The 16,534-nt window shown below is 37.8% G+C and overlaps 1 protein-coding gene across 2 annotated transcripts in view; it reads right to left on the bottom strand.

Moving 5' to 3' along the window:
• Positions 1-3,170: 3,170 nt before the first annotated feature.
• atad2 (ATPase family AAA domain containing 2) overlaps positions 3,171-16,534 on the bottom strand; it is a 61,968-nt gene continuing 48,604 nt past the window's right edge. For both annotated transcript variants that reach the window (XM_080193921.1, XM_080193922.1), the window contains exons 22-28: positions 15,625-15,784; positions 11,432-11,554; positions 11,017-11,166; positions 9,105-9,536; positions 6,930-7,063; positions 6,158-6,286; positions 3,171-3,439 (exon numbers count right to left, since the gene is read on the bottom strand). In XM_080193921.1, the coding sequence (XP_080050047.1) occupies positions 3,401-3,439; positions 6,158-6,286; positions 6,930-7,063; positions 9,105-9,536; positions 11,017-11,166; positions 11,432-11,554; positions 15,625-15,784 (1,167 nt within the window). In that variant the 3' untranslated portion in view covers positions 3,171-3,400. The remainder of the gene's footprint in view (positions 3,440-6,157; positions 6,287-6,929; positions 7,064-9,104; positions 9,537-11,016; positions 11,167-11,431; positions 11,555-15,624; positions 15,785-16,534) is intronic.

Raw genomic sequence — 16,534 nt, 5'->3', positions numbered from 1 at the left:
GGTGAGTATCTCAAAGCGAAGCTGCTGATCACCTGGATTAAGTGTGGCAATACTCTGCTTAAAAGCAAACTACGGCAGGTGCTGGAATCTGAAACTAAAAGAGAATTTGCTGCCAAATCTCACGGCGTTTAGCAGCATCTGTAAGGAGAAAATAAAAGCTGCCGTTTCGAGTCCAGATGACCCTCTGTCAAAGCTTTGTCAATAGTGCCTATCGCTTTATTGGATGGGTTTTTAAAATACGAAACCTGAGGAGGGGGAAATGCTTTTGGTAGCTGGAGGTTATGATGCGCTGCCTGAAAAAGGAGGTAGATTTGACAACTTTCCGAAGGAAATTGGGTACATACACAAAGTGGGAGAAACTAATGGGCATCTTAGACACCACTTCACTCTGCTATGATTCTGGTGCAAGTTTTTATTGCCCATCCCTAGTTGCCTAAGGGCACTTGAGCATCAATCATGTTGCTGTGGCTCAGGGGTGCCACGTAGGCCAGGCTCAGTAAAGATGGCAGATTTCTTTCCCTAAGAAGGACTAATGAACTAGATTCTTAATTCCAGATATCTTTTACTGAATTCAAATACCAGCATCTGCCATGGCAGGAGTTGAAGCTGGGACCCCAGAACATTAGCTGAGTTTCTGGATTAACAATCTAGTGATAATAGCTCTAGGCCATCACCTACCCAATAGAAATGTTCATTTGTTTTTGTGATACTGCTGCCCAGTCTTTCAAAAATGATTTTTGTCAAAATTAAACAAGGGCTTGAGTCAGATTTGTTTCTATAAGTTTTTAATTAAAGTTTCAAACAAACAAATCTGAACTAAATTTAGTGTGTACAATTAGGTGTTTTTTACCTAAGGAGTGATGCAGTCATATAGCTCCCTGCATGCAATGCAATTCCTCGGTTTAGAGATTTAAAAAAAATCACAGTGGTTAGTACTGCTGCATCGCCACCAGTGACCTGGGTTCAATTCTGGCCTTGGATGCCTGTCTGTGGAGTTTGCACATTCTCTGCTGGTTTCTTCCCACAGTCTGAATGTGTGGGTTAGGTGGATTGGCTATGCTAAATTGACCCTTAGTGTCAGGGGGTTAGCAGGGTTAAGGCTGTGGTGGGATTCTGAATGCAGGCTCAATGGGCCAAATTGCCACCTCCTGCACAGCAGGGATTCGATGTAAATTCCTACAGAGACAAGATAGTGTTTTGCCTTTAATAGGAACCGCTTACCAGTATAAAGCTTTAATGGATAGTTAGCTTTTTTAAAATGGTACATCACTGGTAATTTTGTGGTTAACAGCTGCGCTTCCCCTCCCAAAAATGGATGGGGTCTGAATGAAACTGGACTTTGCTGTACTTAAATCTTTATTTCAGGCATAAGAAGCTTTATGAAATACAATGGATTTCAGCAGCTTCACATAAAATCCCAGTTTTTGACATTACAATGTTGGCAGATATTTCTGCCAACGGAGCAAGCTCATGTTTCAATAACCACAAAATACTATGCTGCTCTTCATGGTTGAGAGCATGCAAGCAATTGCTGAATGTCACTTGCTTTATTAAATTTGACAAACAAAACAATTTTAATTGTTTTGCATTAGTATAGTTGGATGTGTAAATCATAAACTTTGTCTTGCTTTATTAAATTTGACAAATGAAACACCAATTTAAAAAACTTGATAGTGAGAACCACCTCATCTGGCAATCATAATTTGGACCACATAGAAGTAGTATTTGATGAAGCTCAACCCATGATCAATGAGGATCAACTTGGTGTTTGTGCTAAACTGTACATGGCCACTAGTAATCTAAAATAATTTGCTTCTATCACTGACCTTTCCAGTTATATTCCTTGCCATGGATCTGAAAATGTGAGATGCAGACCAAAGTGTGAAGTACATAAATGCAAACAACAGGCAGAAAACCACCAACTGGTCTGTTAACCTATTTCATTGGCCAGGGTAGTATTACTACACACATGCGGCCATGTAATCTCCTGGGGGAAGCAGAAAGAACCCCAAGTCCAACAAGGGGGATAAAACCTCTCCTGCCTGAGCACCTGTCAATGTTATTTTCCAAAGTGTATAGTTCCAAGAAATATCAATTCATGTTGCACTGTGAAAACATGGTACTTATTGTAACTACTTCAGGCTGTTTCTAAAAATGTCAAGTGCTAGAAATCTTAAACATCTAGTTTTGAGATAATATGATCAGATAGAAGTTCTCATGTCATGCATTTTTTTAATAATGTTTCAATATATCAATATCCTGTTTTCTGGTTGTGAATGTAATAAGCCTTAAATATTTCAATTGATAATTTGCAACTGTATTCAGTCTTAAGCACTGAAGCGAATATGAAGGTTGTGATTCAAGCAGTTTAGAAACATTTCTGTAACAGCACAAAATGCTTCCTTCAATTGTTGCAGAATTTGTTTAATTTTACTTGGTTATTTGTTTAGTGAATGGATCCAAACTTTTGAGAAGCTGCAAGCCATTTTTGTCTTATGTTCCTGTAGTTCTTAAATAGATACCCACATTAGTTGGAATAGTTTACAAATGTTTTATCACATGCAGTTGTGTTTTGTTACATTTGAAGCTGTACCAAGCAGCAATCCAATCTTCCTATTTGTTTTGCTGGTGACTTGCACAATATATTTAACATTTTTCAAAGTGCTTGGTAGGTATAATAAATAAAACAGCTGTTCACCATGACAAAGTGTAACTGAATGAATACTAAAACCAACAGTCCAATTAAAATGTTTGCTGCACATTGTCATGAATCAAAGATTGTGGTATATCTTACACCAGATAAAACAGGAGATCTGACTAATTTTGCTTTGTATTAGCATACTTAGCAGGATGTGTAAATAGCTTGGTAAACTGAAATTTATTTTGATTCAGTTGGTATGGGTGACTGTAAAGGTGAGAATCCATAATACTAAACGAGCTGGTTTAGTAACTGACCAAAACAAGTAAACTAAAAAAAAATTCCACATTTTGTTAAGGGGACTTGGATGATGCACGTATGACCACTCTTTGAAAGACAAATGGTTGTCTCTGTGCTCAATGATCATTTTATGGTAAAAGTGAGTACATACAAATAAATAAGCTCTTTAAAAAAAGACAAATGTAACATACAAAGAATATGAATATTGCAGTTCCAGCAGACTGAGTAGAAATTTTCTTAAAGTTGAAATTTTATTCTTTACATAAAATTACAAAAAATGGCTTTTATCAAGTTAATATTGGCAAAACATTTAATCCAACTATAAACTTCATGTTCGCGTATATATTCAGCAAAAAGATTAATGAAAAAGCTGGTTTACATTCTATATTACAAACTTCCAAATTACAAAAACTTTGTGATGGAAACTCAAGCACAAATAAAATCTATTTGCAATCAAAAGGTTCAAGATTGACTCAATTTCCTCACTTCTTTTTCCATTTCCTATAGGGCAGAGGAAAAAGGGAAAACAATCATCCAAAGGCATTCAAAGTGCTAAATTATCACACCCTATCAAATGTTTACCACATAAATTCTTTGATAAATTCTGGATACAAAAAAGTCAACCTTTTTTCTTTCCCAAAGGTGATTTTCTTGTTAAGATTCAATAGTGGCAGCTGTCCACATTCTTGTATCCTTAATGCTCATTTGTCAAGGCTGACACATGAAGTAACTTTTTCAGCTGAGTAGGATATCAGATTTGAACCTTGCCCTTGTTATCTGATACTCCCACATGAATAATTCTAGTAGAGCTTGCTGGGCACTGTTTTAAGGTTAAGGACCTTCATCACTTTCCCTTTCTAACCTAAAAGCATTGAAATTAATTCCTGCATTTCTAATGCAGCTCCAATAGAGACCAGTTAACTCATATCAGATCTGGAGAGCTTCCTAATCTCCGATTCAGACTGAAATTTTATTTTGAAATCATAGAATGGGAATGCAGCATTTTGTTAATTTAGACCATGAGATACAGGAGCAGAATTAGGCCTTTTGGCCCATTCTCCCACCTTTTCCCATAACCTTGATCCCCATACCAATCAAGAATCTATCTGTCTTAAAGACACTTAATGACCTGGCCGCCACAGCTTTCTGTGGCAACGAATTCCATACATTCACCATCCTCCAACCGAAGAGATTCCTCTTCATCTCAGCTGTGTAGGGTCATCCTTTTCCTCTTAATTTAGCTATTGATAAAACCAGTAATTCCACCTAAAATTCTAAAGCACTTATGCACAGGATGATTCAAAATAATTTGTTTATTATTAATGTTACAAGTATGCTTGCAATGAAGCCACTGTGAAAATCCCACAGTTGCCACACTCTGGCACCTGTTCAGGTACACTAAAGGAGAATTTACCATAGCCACTGCACCTAAACAGTATGTCTTGCAGATTGCAGGAGGAAACTGAAGCAGACACAGGGAAGACGTGCAGACAATGACCCAAAGGTAGGAATCAAACTCGGGTCCCTGGTGCTGAAAGGCAGCAGTGCTAACCACTATACCACCCCTTGAAATACTTCAAGTAGAGGCGAAAAACAGAATAGGACAAATCAGGGGCGATGGAAATGGTTGTTGAAGTGTAGAAGATTTGGATACACAGTGGTGGGATGCAATACAAAACTAGCTTTTAATATGCACTTTTAGCACTGATAAAGGACATTACAAGATGCTTCACTTCATTTTAATCTTAAAGATTAGCAAGAAGTTAAAAGGAGAATGCCATTGTGACATGACAAAGCTTAATCTAAGTAGTAATTTTGTAATTGCTGAATTATAGGTGGTGGTGGTTCAAGGAACGATCGTAAGACTGGAAAATTGTTGCCAGTGGCCAGAAGCACACTGGCCAAATCTGCAGATGATATGGTTTAAAAAGTTCCCTCCACCAAAAGCTCATTTACAGTGCCAGAACTGCAGCCCACCTCATACTGCTGAAATATACTTTTCAAACTTTATTATCCCAATGCTGTCTTGGTCAGACTTCCATCTTCTATGAATTTTAGTTCATCCCAAATTCTGCGGTTCTATTTTCTAAACCGTATCAAATCCCATTCATCCATCTACACTGACTCCTGATACAGCAATATCTCAAATTCTTATTCTTGTTTCCAAATGTTTCCATGATTTCTCCTTTCCCTATCACTGCAAACATCCTCAAAAACAAATCTGTATTCCCACAACTTGACTTTGTTCACCTCCCTATGGCAGCCACAACTTCAGCTGTCTGGGACCCTAAACTCAAATTACCTGTCTAAACCACACTCTTTAAACTAACTTATTTGACCAAGCTTTTTGTCACCTTTCCTAGTGTCTCCTTCAGCTCAATTTTCAGTTCAACATTGAGTAAGTTTGTGAAACATTCTACCAAGCTGAAGTCACTATAAGAACCATTGTTGTAACATAGAACGTAAAGCTGCACAGAATCATCTACAGGAGGATGTGAATATGCCTGAATTTAATATATAGCTAAGAGGCTACAACAGGTAGCCTATTCTGTTTTTCGCCTCTACTTGAAGTATTTCAAGGGGTGGTATAGTGGTTAGCACTGCTGCCTTTCAGCACCAGGGACCCGAGTTTGGTTCCTACCTTTGGGTCATTGTCTGCACGTCTTCCCTGTGTCTGCTTCAGTTTCCTCCTGCAATCTGCAAGACATACTGTTTAGGTGCAGTGGCTATGGTAAATTCTCCTTTAGTGTACCTGAACAGGTGCCAGAGTGTGGCAACTGTGGGATTTTCACAGTGACTTCATTGCAAGCATACTTGTAACACTAATAATAAACAAATTATTTTGAATCATCCTGTGCATAAGTGCTTTAGAATTTTAGGTGGAATTACTGGTTTTATCAATAGCTAAATTAAGAGGAAAAGGATGACCCTACACAGTCGAGATGAAGAGGAATCTCTTCGGTTGGAGGATGGTGAATGTATGGAATTACAACATATGTAAAGTTGTGGAGAAATAGCCAAATTGGCTATTTATTAACTTTGTTTATAGAGAGTATTATACTGTATAGTACTAGATTGATGCATTTACAGATTGGTGGAACTAGTGAAATAACTTTTAATTACTCAAATTGTATATTAATGTTTTCAAATCCAAAGTAAACCTATAAAGAAACGAGTAGAGAATGCTTTGCTTCAAAGTTGAAAGGCCTTGTAACATACCTGTATTTGCACAGTCTTGTCAATCTCTTTTCGATGACGGTAGATGCATTGACTGAGCACTGCATACAATTTTTCAAGCCGATGTACAGTGAATCCTTCAGTTTTCTGAGAAACTTGCTTCCAGAGATCCTGCATGTGAACCCAGGTTGAGAATGCATTTAAGTAACCTTAAACTGAATTCGTCAAAGTTATTTTGCAGCATACATGACTACAATTCTACAGTTGTTTAATCTAAAGAATTAGAATATTATATTTCCCCATAGCTATAACTGTTCTGATATTACAAACATTAGGAGAACATGTTACAGTGAAGGGTGGAAATATCAGGTACTGAACTTCTGGACTAATGATGGAACTGTATAGCCAGTACATACAGTCTACCGCATGCATGAGTGCACCTTATTCATGCAACACCCACATCAAGCTATTTTCATAAGTGATATTTTTAGTCTTCGTTTAAATTGTCAATTTGTATTTGCTTACAGGAAGGATCTGCTGAAAAAGAGCAATTCAGTTCAATTGCAGAATCATTAGTAAATTCAATACCATTACATTAATTTACTCAAAACTACATTCCAATATTACAAGAACAACACAATCAAATTTATGTTTCTCTCTGGGAAGATGTTACCTTTGGAGAGTTAAAAGAATACTGGAGAGGAATACAATTACAGAACTAGGAACAAACCTATTGGAAGTTTTTTTTAAAAAAAATGCTCATTTCATTTCAAATAGAATACTTTGAACATAGATACTCTATATTGCAACCTACTTTCAGCCTTTCACAGTCTACTGTTACAGGTGATGTGTGTTCAGAAAGGACCTCCAGTGCTTTCTCTGCATTAATATGGTGCTGCTCCACCTGGGCATGCCTGCTGCGGGACATACGTAATGTTGAGTACTTATCTGTATGGATTATAAATAGTAGCACCTTTAAAATGGTACTCCTCTTTCCTTTGGAATTTGTGCAATAATTTTTAAAACATTCACATTTAATTGCCCCAAAACATGTACCATATCATTTATATGATGGTAATTTTTTTACTTTCACACACAGTGAAGATGATGCCATAGTGGTAATGTCATTGGACTGAAAATCCAGAAGCTCCAGCTAATGCACTAGGGACATGAGCTCAAAGCCCTTTTTACCACATGACACATTATTTGACAGTGCAATATAAATGAAAATGATAAGCTATAAGTAATGTCTGTATGGTATCTAACAGAAAATAAATATTTGCAGCTTGAAGACAATAAAGATGGCAGTAGAAGCTACCCATTCCCAACAGATTCTGCTATTTAAATAGTTTCACATCTTCCACAAGAAAATTAGATAATGAAATACATGAATAAACTGAATCCAAGTTCCCTTGCACACCATCACATGAATGAAGAAACTCCTGCCTTAAAAATCCATTATGTGTTGACCTGCAAATACAAACTGGGTCTAGAAAATATTCAGAATGGGTAGCTTAGTCCACCCAAGTAGAGCCTCAGTCAGACAACTGCAGGTACTTGCTGGGCATCCCCAGAAAACTCATCAGTGTTGGGCCATATAAGTATGACTTAATGGGTGTGGGTAGGGGGGGCAGCAATTGATGGCTGGCAATGGCCCGGGATTCCATGCTGATAAGCCTATTCCAACATATTTTGGTGGCAGCTTGCAATAATCCCTGTAGACCAGGTTTTCCTGAATGAAGGTCCAGTGTTGGCTTTGGCCAGAGGAACCAAATTCTGCAGTATAACCGCAAATAAGTCTGAGATTTGTTCAGGTGCGGATCATAGAGTCAGAGGTATTCAGCACAAAAAAAAATGCCGTTCAGCCCATCATGTCTGCACCAGTCAAAGACAAACTACTCACCTATTTTAATCCCATTTTCCAGCATTTGGCCCACAGCCTTGTACACCTTGACACTGCTATTGCACATTTAAATATTTAAAATTGTTCAGCCTCCTAACAACCTTTGTGTGGAAAAAAAACTTTTCCTCACATCCTCTCTAAATCTCCTGCCCCTTACCTTAAAGTATGCTCCTAGTCATTAATCCCTTCAAGGGGAAAAGTTTCCTCCTGTCCATTTGATCTATGCCCCTCAATTTTATACATCTCAATCTCCTTTGTTCCAATGAAAACAACCCCAGCCTAAGCAGCCTCTCTTCATAACAAAAACTCTTCAGCGGGCAACATCCTGGTAAATCTCCACTGGCCTCTTTCTGTGCTTACAGCAATATGACAGGTGGCACATTTACGGCTTGTAATTAATACGTGCTTCCCACTTACAATATCTGAAAATTTAGGTGCTAATTTAGCAGCTAAAAACTGCATGAAATTTCTAAACCCTAGTCATTAGCCTAGTCTTAAAATGTCAAATCCTGAGCTTTAGCTAAACAAGTCCTAAAAGTCAGGCATCATTTCTATGGAAAAATAGAGCAAGCATACCTGAGACTCTGAATTGGATCCTGAAGAATAAAATTAATTTGAAGTAAAACTCAGATTAAGATAGTGAAGTAAAAATAAACGACCTAGCATTTCTTTAATGTCTTTCATGACCTCAGTATATCACAGCCAATATAACTTGCTTCTGAAATGTAGTCACTTTAACCTAAGCAAACACAGCAGCTAATTTTCAAACAGATGGCCCCACAGACAATGCTGTTACCAATGAATCTGCCTTGACAGCTTTTGATAAGGGATATATTTTGAGAGCTTCCTTGCTCTTTGAACAATGTCGTGGGATCTTTCAGATCCACCTCTAACCTATTCTCAACTTCAAAAAGTGAGCGGGCCAGAGGACTGAGCATGGGACGTTATTAACTCATACATTGCACACATTTTTGAAATATACCTAACTTCGCAATTCCATATTCAAGTTATTTGCTTGCAGAAGGTATTTATATTATTATTCAAGTGATTGAATTGCTTAGGGGGGAATAAAGCATAAACACAAACCTGCAGAATGATATGCTTTATTTGTCTTCCTTTCCTTGTGTGCATTTGTCTCAAGTTGTTGGTTTTTAAGAGACTCTCCTTTACACAGTTCGCTTTCTTCCCATTTTGCTTCATTACTGGAAAGCATCTTTCTCTTGTATACATTTGCACCAGCAGACACCAGTGCATCATCAAAATGCGTTTCAATGAGCTCCTTTGTCAATGATTTTTTTATGCACCCATTGTAGAGACATTGCTGAGTTTCCATGGAGGAATCTCCATTGTAGGTTGTCTGATCTATACTTGAATCAAAGTGAGTTTCCATTCCCTCAGTGGCATCTTCACTATCGCCATCCTCATCATATCTGATATTTGGTGAAGGCCTCCTGCGTTTATTTGTATATACGTCACGGTCCCAGTGACTAGATCGACGAAATTTCTTCTTTGATAGAGCTACTTAAAATAACATATTCTATTACTACATGCCAAAATAATACATGCATGCAGAATGACTTGCAGTACCATCTGACTACTAGCTATTTTATCATATACAATCATCTTTATACTATGAATTATTATTTCTGAATGCCAATCCATTTTTAATCACACATCTGAATAATGACCAAGTAGTACTAGTTAAAATTAAATTACAAGTTAAATTCATACTTTAACACATTTTATATGGAAGGGAATGCCTTTCTAGTCCATTTTTGTAGATGGCATCTGCAGATGTTTTATTAGAAGTTTTAAAGACAGATTCAGTGTGTTCAAATAAGTTGAAACGTTAATTTGAAAGTTTACGCTTCAGTTAAATGCTATATTTTAATTGCAATATTTATTATCTAAAAGGAATCTGAAGCTTTTCAAAAATCACAACAACTACTTTTAGTTCAGGTGTTTCGTCAGAACAATTCCTGTTTTTCTGGCTATCTCATGCGTGTACATCAGATCACTGCTTTGATGGCATCCATTTCTTTCTCCATAAGCTACTGATTAATGGGGATAGAAGTCCAAACTAGTCATTCTCCAGTATCTCACCCAAAATGCTGTTGCTCATATATAACCTTAGACAGCAAGTGCAAGTAGGATATCTAGTCACTGAACAGCAATGGATGGGCCTGAAGAACAATAAGCAGCAGACCAACCTTTTTATTGCTTATAGCTATCACTATACACAAACACCTTCCAGCCAGGGTAACTATACAGTAGTCATTAAGGACACTTACTGATTTTCTCTGCTTGGCCTTTAAGAATGTGGGACAATTGTAGCAACACTGCTGCCATCTAGCTGAGATGAGTTAACTGGGCGCAGATCAGAAATCAAAACCAAATACAGTTAACAATACAGCACAGGAACAGGCCCTTCAGCTCAACAAGTCCATGCCGCCAAAGGTGCCTCTTTAATATTTTCTTGCCTCTACATAGTCCATATCCCTCTGTTTCCTACCTATTCATGTACCTGTCCAGATGTATCTTGAACGCTTTTATAGAATCTACTTCCACCACCACCTCCGACAGCATGTTCCAGATATTCACCACTCTGTGTATAATTCGGCCGCAATACTGCCTTACCAACTATGGATGGATCAACCTTTCAACATTTTGTAGCCATGGGTTGTGAATATGAGATTACATATGTTGGACAAGAACAGCACTCCATGACACAATGTGACAAACCATTTACTGTAATTACAATTACTTGCATAACACTTGTATTTCCTATCAATTTAAAACCCTTAATTGCAGCATGATTTTAAAATGCTTCAGGGTAGTGCAGCATTTTTCAAAATCACAAGCACAAAGTCATCTCTGGCAGTTCTCACTACAAAACTGAAGGAACAAGAGCCACAAAGTTTAACAACTAAAATACAGTAAAACATTTGAAGAATGTAGGTTGACTTTAAAAGATTATAAGAACTCCAACAATACTTGCCTGTGGAAACTGAAGGCGTGCTTATAGCAATTGGTGAGAGCACTTTATCTGTTTGGTCAGGCCGTTCCTGACATGGCTTCGTATTCTCTGCTGTGGAACTCTTTGGTAGCACATGATAAAATGTGGGTGCAAATTTGGAAGAAAAGCAACCTGTGATAGCAACAGGTAAGAAGTTTTGGATATGATAGGAAATTCAATATTCATATTTTTCTGTTAAATGCTAGGTTTCGCATGATAGATGCTAGCACACCATCGACACGCAAACTCTCAATACTGGCAAGCATCTGAGATTGCTTCAAAACTTAAGTGACTCTTCCTTACGTCCTATCAAATGTTGTGGTATCTAACACGAGCAATTTAAGGAACATTTATGCAAGGCCCTCACTTTTATACTAGTTAAAGAAAATAGCCATACCTCTATTCTTTCGAGATTCTTGAATTTCTTCACAGAGTTTTTCAAATTCTTCATCAAGTTCTGATTTTATAATTGCATTGGCTGTGTCTTTCAAAGCACAGGCTCGGTGTCTAATCATACGATCTAAGACAGCAACATAAATTATTCAGTAGAAGAAAAAGCAAGCTACCATTTATTTTCATTTTGGTTTTGACAGGAAGCAGAAGTACAGCAGCATAATGGTTAAACTAGAATTCCAGAGACCTGGATTAATGCTCTGCTGACACAAGTCCATATCCCACTGTGACAGAAATTCAAACTCAGTTAATTAAATAAATTTAGAATAAAAAGCTAGCATCAGTAATGGTGACCAATTAACTATAAGATTGTCATAAATTCCATTTGGCTCAGTAATGTCCTTTAGACAAGGAAATCTGCCATCCTTACCTCGTCTGGCATAATTGTGATTCCAGACTCCACAACAATATGATTGGCTATTAGTCGCCCTCTGAAATAGTCTAGCAAGCTAGCCAGTGAGGAAAATTGTGATCGGCAATAAATGCTGGTCCTGCCAGCAATACTCACATCCATGAATGAATTAAGAATACTCTTAAAATAAAAGTCTAGCAAAGACTATAAAATGTCAATCTTAACTGAAAGCATGCTTACACTATGCTTGACCATTAATTTTATCTGCAATGTAACAATGCACTGTTTAAGAATGAGTTTAAATAAACCACAAATTCTATTGCAATTTGAAAGTAACTAACACAATTCACATAGTAAAATCCTCTGCATTCTCCTATGCCTACTTTCATGTCCAATTGTCCCTTTTCATCTCTTTACAGAGCTTTGCACAGGAGTAGATCAAGGCAGATAACTGTTACATTTCGGAATAGCATCATGTTAAATAATTATTAAGCATCTTATCACCGCAATTGAAAAAGACAGGTATGGACTGAATGGAACACCCCGTTGTGACCCTAAGGTCCCCTTCCTACTTCCATCTTATGAAAAATTAATTCAAGACATGGGCATTGCTGGAAAGTGTTGCTGAACTCCTCATCCATATTCCAAGCCAACCTTTTATCTTCCAGAGAATTCAGGTTTTTCTGTTCTGCACTAAGTCCCACTTACCTATCACTCCTACTTTCATGGTTCCCAGATAAATTTACTGTCTTCATTCTTGGGTCTAAATTCATTCCTAGCCTTTCCCTTCCTTGTCTCCAACATCCGTCAGCCATATCACCTCTCAAAATGCTCTACTTTTTTGACTCTAGTCTCTTGTTATCTCTACCTAATCTTCCCAGACTGATGTCTGAACATTCAGCAGCCCAGGTCCTAATCTCTGGAGTTTTCCCCCTAACACTATTTCCCTCATGACTATTTAAAATCCAGCTCTGTTATCAAGCTTTTGGCTGGTCCTAAAATCTGTTTCTTTGACTCTATATCCATTTATGACTACACCTCTGAGGCACTTTGAATCTTTCTGTAAATCAGAGACACATTATAAATGTAGTTTGTTATTATAATTAAGTTTCTTTTAAACTAGAACAATGCAGTCAGGTCTGTTCAGTTACTGAATCAGTCACTGGCTCACAGCAAAATAATGTCAAATGCAAGGATTTTCATTGGCGGTTTAGGGATTGCATTCCAGAGTTGTGCCAGTTCTCTCCATGATAATGAAAAACAGCAGCATTACCTGCAATGTATGAAGAAATTGCTATTCGCTATAATCAGGACCACTGAGTTGCAGGACTTAATTATAATTTTACTCACTATATAGAATCCAAAACCTTTAATCGCTTGTGTGTTGAATTGCATTCTACTATCCAGAGTAGGGTAGTATAAAATCATCTTGACCTGGGTGGACTTAATATGTAGCAATTTAGATAATGAACTTAGAGGTTAGACAAATACTCTCCAATGATTACAAAATGATTCACTATGGCAGATCAGCAAGGATTAACATTTGGTTCATAGTCTATGTCAAAGTTCTTTGCTCAGCTGAGTTCAGGAGAGTTTAACATTAGTCATAATGCCCTGGCACAGTTAAGGCATCAGCTCTTGTTCCTGCATCTGATCACTATCCAACAGCACTTGTCTGAAAAGACTTGTGTGTGGATGTAAAATGAGGATAGGATCATGTTCATTTAATACATCTCATCCAAGCAAAATTGAATAGAGGGATAGCAATTTTCCAGGCTCAAGCAAGAATACAGATCTGAACAAAGTACCAGAGACTGTGTCAACATGGATCAAAAGCCTTGAGGAATATAGACAGAACAAAAATTAAACCTATAACTGCAGTTTTACAAGGATCCTCAGACAGCACCTTTTAAACCCCTGACCTCCGCGGCCTAGAAGTTCAAGACAACCAGATGCACGGCAACATTGCTGTCTGAAAATTCCCCCACATCATCATCCTGACTTGGAAATGTATCATCACTTCTTCAGCATTGATGGGTCAAAGTCATGCAACTCCTTCCTGAATGGCACTGTGAGTATACCTACATCATACAAACTGCAACAGCTTAAGGTAGAGGCTCACCACTGCCTTCTCAAGGGCAGTTAGGGATAGATAGGGTTGGGGATAATTTAGTAATGTAGATAGAAGACTGGCTAATTGACAGAAAGCATAAAGTCAGGATAAATGTGTATTTTTCTGGATGGTACAATGTAACTAGTGGGGTGCCACACAGTTCGGTTCTCAGGCCTTAACCATTTACAATCTATATTAATGACTTGGATACAGGGATAGAAGGTACTATAGCCAAATTTGCAGATTACACTAATAGGTGGGACAGTAATTTGCAATGAGGAAACACGACATTTACAAATGGATATAGATTGGTTTGGCGATTGCGCCAAAATGTGGCGGATAGAGTTTAATGTGGATAAGTAAGAAGTTATTCATTCTGGTCAGAAAACGGAAAGGCGATTTATTATTATCGAAACACATTTTTCGTTGCTTCGGTGTTGAATGTCCTCATGCAGAAGTCACCGAAAATACAGCAGGTAATAAGGAAAGTAAATGAAATTTTGGGAATTTATTGCTAATGGAATAGAGTATAAAAGTAAGGAAGTGTTGCTGCTACTGTACAAGACATTGGTGAGACTGCAACAGGAGTACTGCATACAGTTTTGGTCCCCTTATTTGAAGAAGGATGTAATGGCATTAGAGGCAGTTCAGAGGTTTACTAGATTGATTCCAGAGATATGAGTTTTGTCTTATGAAGAGAGATTGAACAGTTTAGGCCTATACTGTCTCAAGTTTAGAAAAACGAGGGGAGATCTAATTGAGGTATATATGATAAAAGGTATTGACAAAGTAGATGTGGAGCGGGATATTTCCTCTTGTGGGGCAATCTAGGATAAGAGATCATAGTTTTAGGATAAAGGGTAGCAGATTTAAGAGAGATTAGGATAAACTACTTCTGAAAGTGTTGTGAATCTGTGGAATCATTACCCCAGGGTGTGGCGGATGCTGGGGCAGTAAGTAAATTTAAGAGAAAAGACAGGTTTTTAATGAGTAATGGGTTAAAGGGTTGTGGAGAACAGACAGGAAAGTGGAATTGAAGCAGAGTTGAGATCAGCCATGACCATATTGAATGGTGGAGCAGGCTCAAGGGCAAATTGCCTACTCCTGCTCCTAATTCTCATGGCAATCAATGCTGGTCTTGAGTAAAGCCTACATCCCAGAACAAGTGAGCTGCTTTCATTATTCAGTGCAACATATGCTATGTCACTCAGTATGCCATGTTAATTCAAGATTGAAGTTCTCCTTTCAGTTGATCACTGAAACCTTCAGTTTTGAGGCATTTAACTCTCTTTTCAGAGCAAAACGATTTTGCTTTGTTCTTGGTATGGAACAAATCTTCCAACAAAGGAAACAATTAAAAAACTTAAACCAAAAATACATGGATTCAGCATATAATTATTGTTTGCTACATATGCCTAAAGACTAACAAATTCACCATAACATGTCAGTCAGAATTCAATAAAATCCAGTGTAAGAATATTCTGGCAAAAGATACTTTTAATGCATACTGGTCTATTCATTCTACCATAAATATTATAGAAACTTCTATAAAGTCAATCTCAGGGTCTTGCCAAAATCCAGTTACACACTTGCCTGGAACTGCACCCTCTTATTGGATTACAATTTGGAATTTCATTTTTCAATAGAATAGGCAAGCTTGTCTGTTCCTCACCTGTAGGATCTCTATCAGGGTTGTACTCCAGTGCATTACTGCAGATTAATTCAATGTCTTGAAGGTATGCCTTTACAGTCACGTATCTGTGTAGGTCAATGTTTGACATCATAGTGGAAAGGTCCATTGGTTGTTCGATAACAGCACAGTAATCTGAAACCTAACAGAAAAATTATTTTTGCTAGTCAGTCACTACAAGAAACGCTGTAATGATATGCAAAATGTTTACATTATTTAATTCAGATGCAGGTGAGTAAAATTCCATCTCATTAATCATCATAATCATGTATTCTCAACTCCTTTATGGCACACCAGGCTGCATGTTTTATTTCAAATATGATCCTTAGGCATATTAATTCACTGCAGTTGTTTAATCATAGAATCCCTACAGTGCAGGAGGCTGCCATTCGGTCCATCGAGCCTGCACTGACCACAATCCCCCCTCCCATAACCTCACAGATTTACCCTGCCAGTCCCCCTAACACTAGAATCAATTTACCATGGTCAATCAACCTAACCCACACATCTTTGGACTGTGGGAGGAAACTGGAGCACCCAGAGGAAACCCACACAGACACAGGGAGAATGTGCAAACTCCCTACAGACAGTGACCCGATGCCGGAATTGAACCTGGGTCCCTGGCGCTATGAGGCTACAGTGCTAACCACTGTGCCGCCAAATGTTAATGTTATTTTTCCAGTAACTGTGGAGTTAATTTTTCACTGGCAGACCTAGCAAACTGACATATCACCAGAGAAAATGCCAGTTCCTTGTTTTAATTGTCCTGAAAGTACAAACTGGAAACTAGCAGGATGCACAATTACAGATTTCTCAGTTTGCTACAGTTAAAATGGCAGCTCGTGAAGTAAATCGTGACAATGTCATCGCTATCTTTCTTTTTTGAAATTGT

This window comes from Carcharhinus amblyrhynchos, chromosome 8 (assembly GCF_965287045.1).
Source record: "Carcharhinus amblyrhynchos chromosome 8, sCarAmb.v2.hapA, whole genome shotgun sequence".
In the NCBI taxonomy this organism is placed as follows: domain Eukaryota; kingdom Metazoa; phylum Chordata; class Chondrichthyes; order Carcharhiniformes; family Carcharhinidae; genus Carcharhinus; species Carcharhinus amblyrhynchos.
The sequence above is the reverse complement of the archived record's forward strand: the minus strand, read 5'-3'. Positions and strand labels throughout refer to the sequence as shown.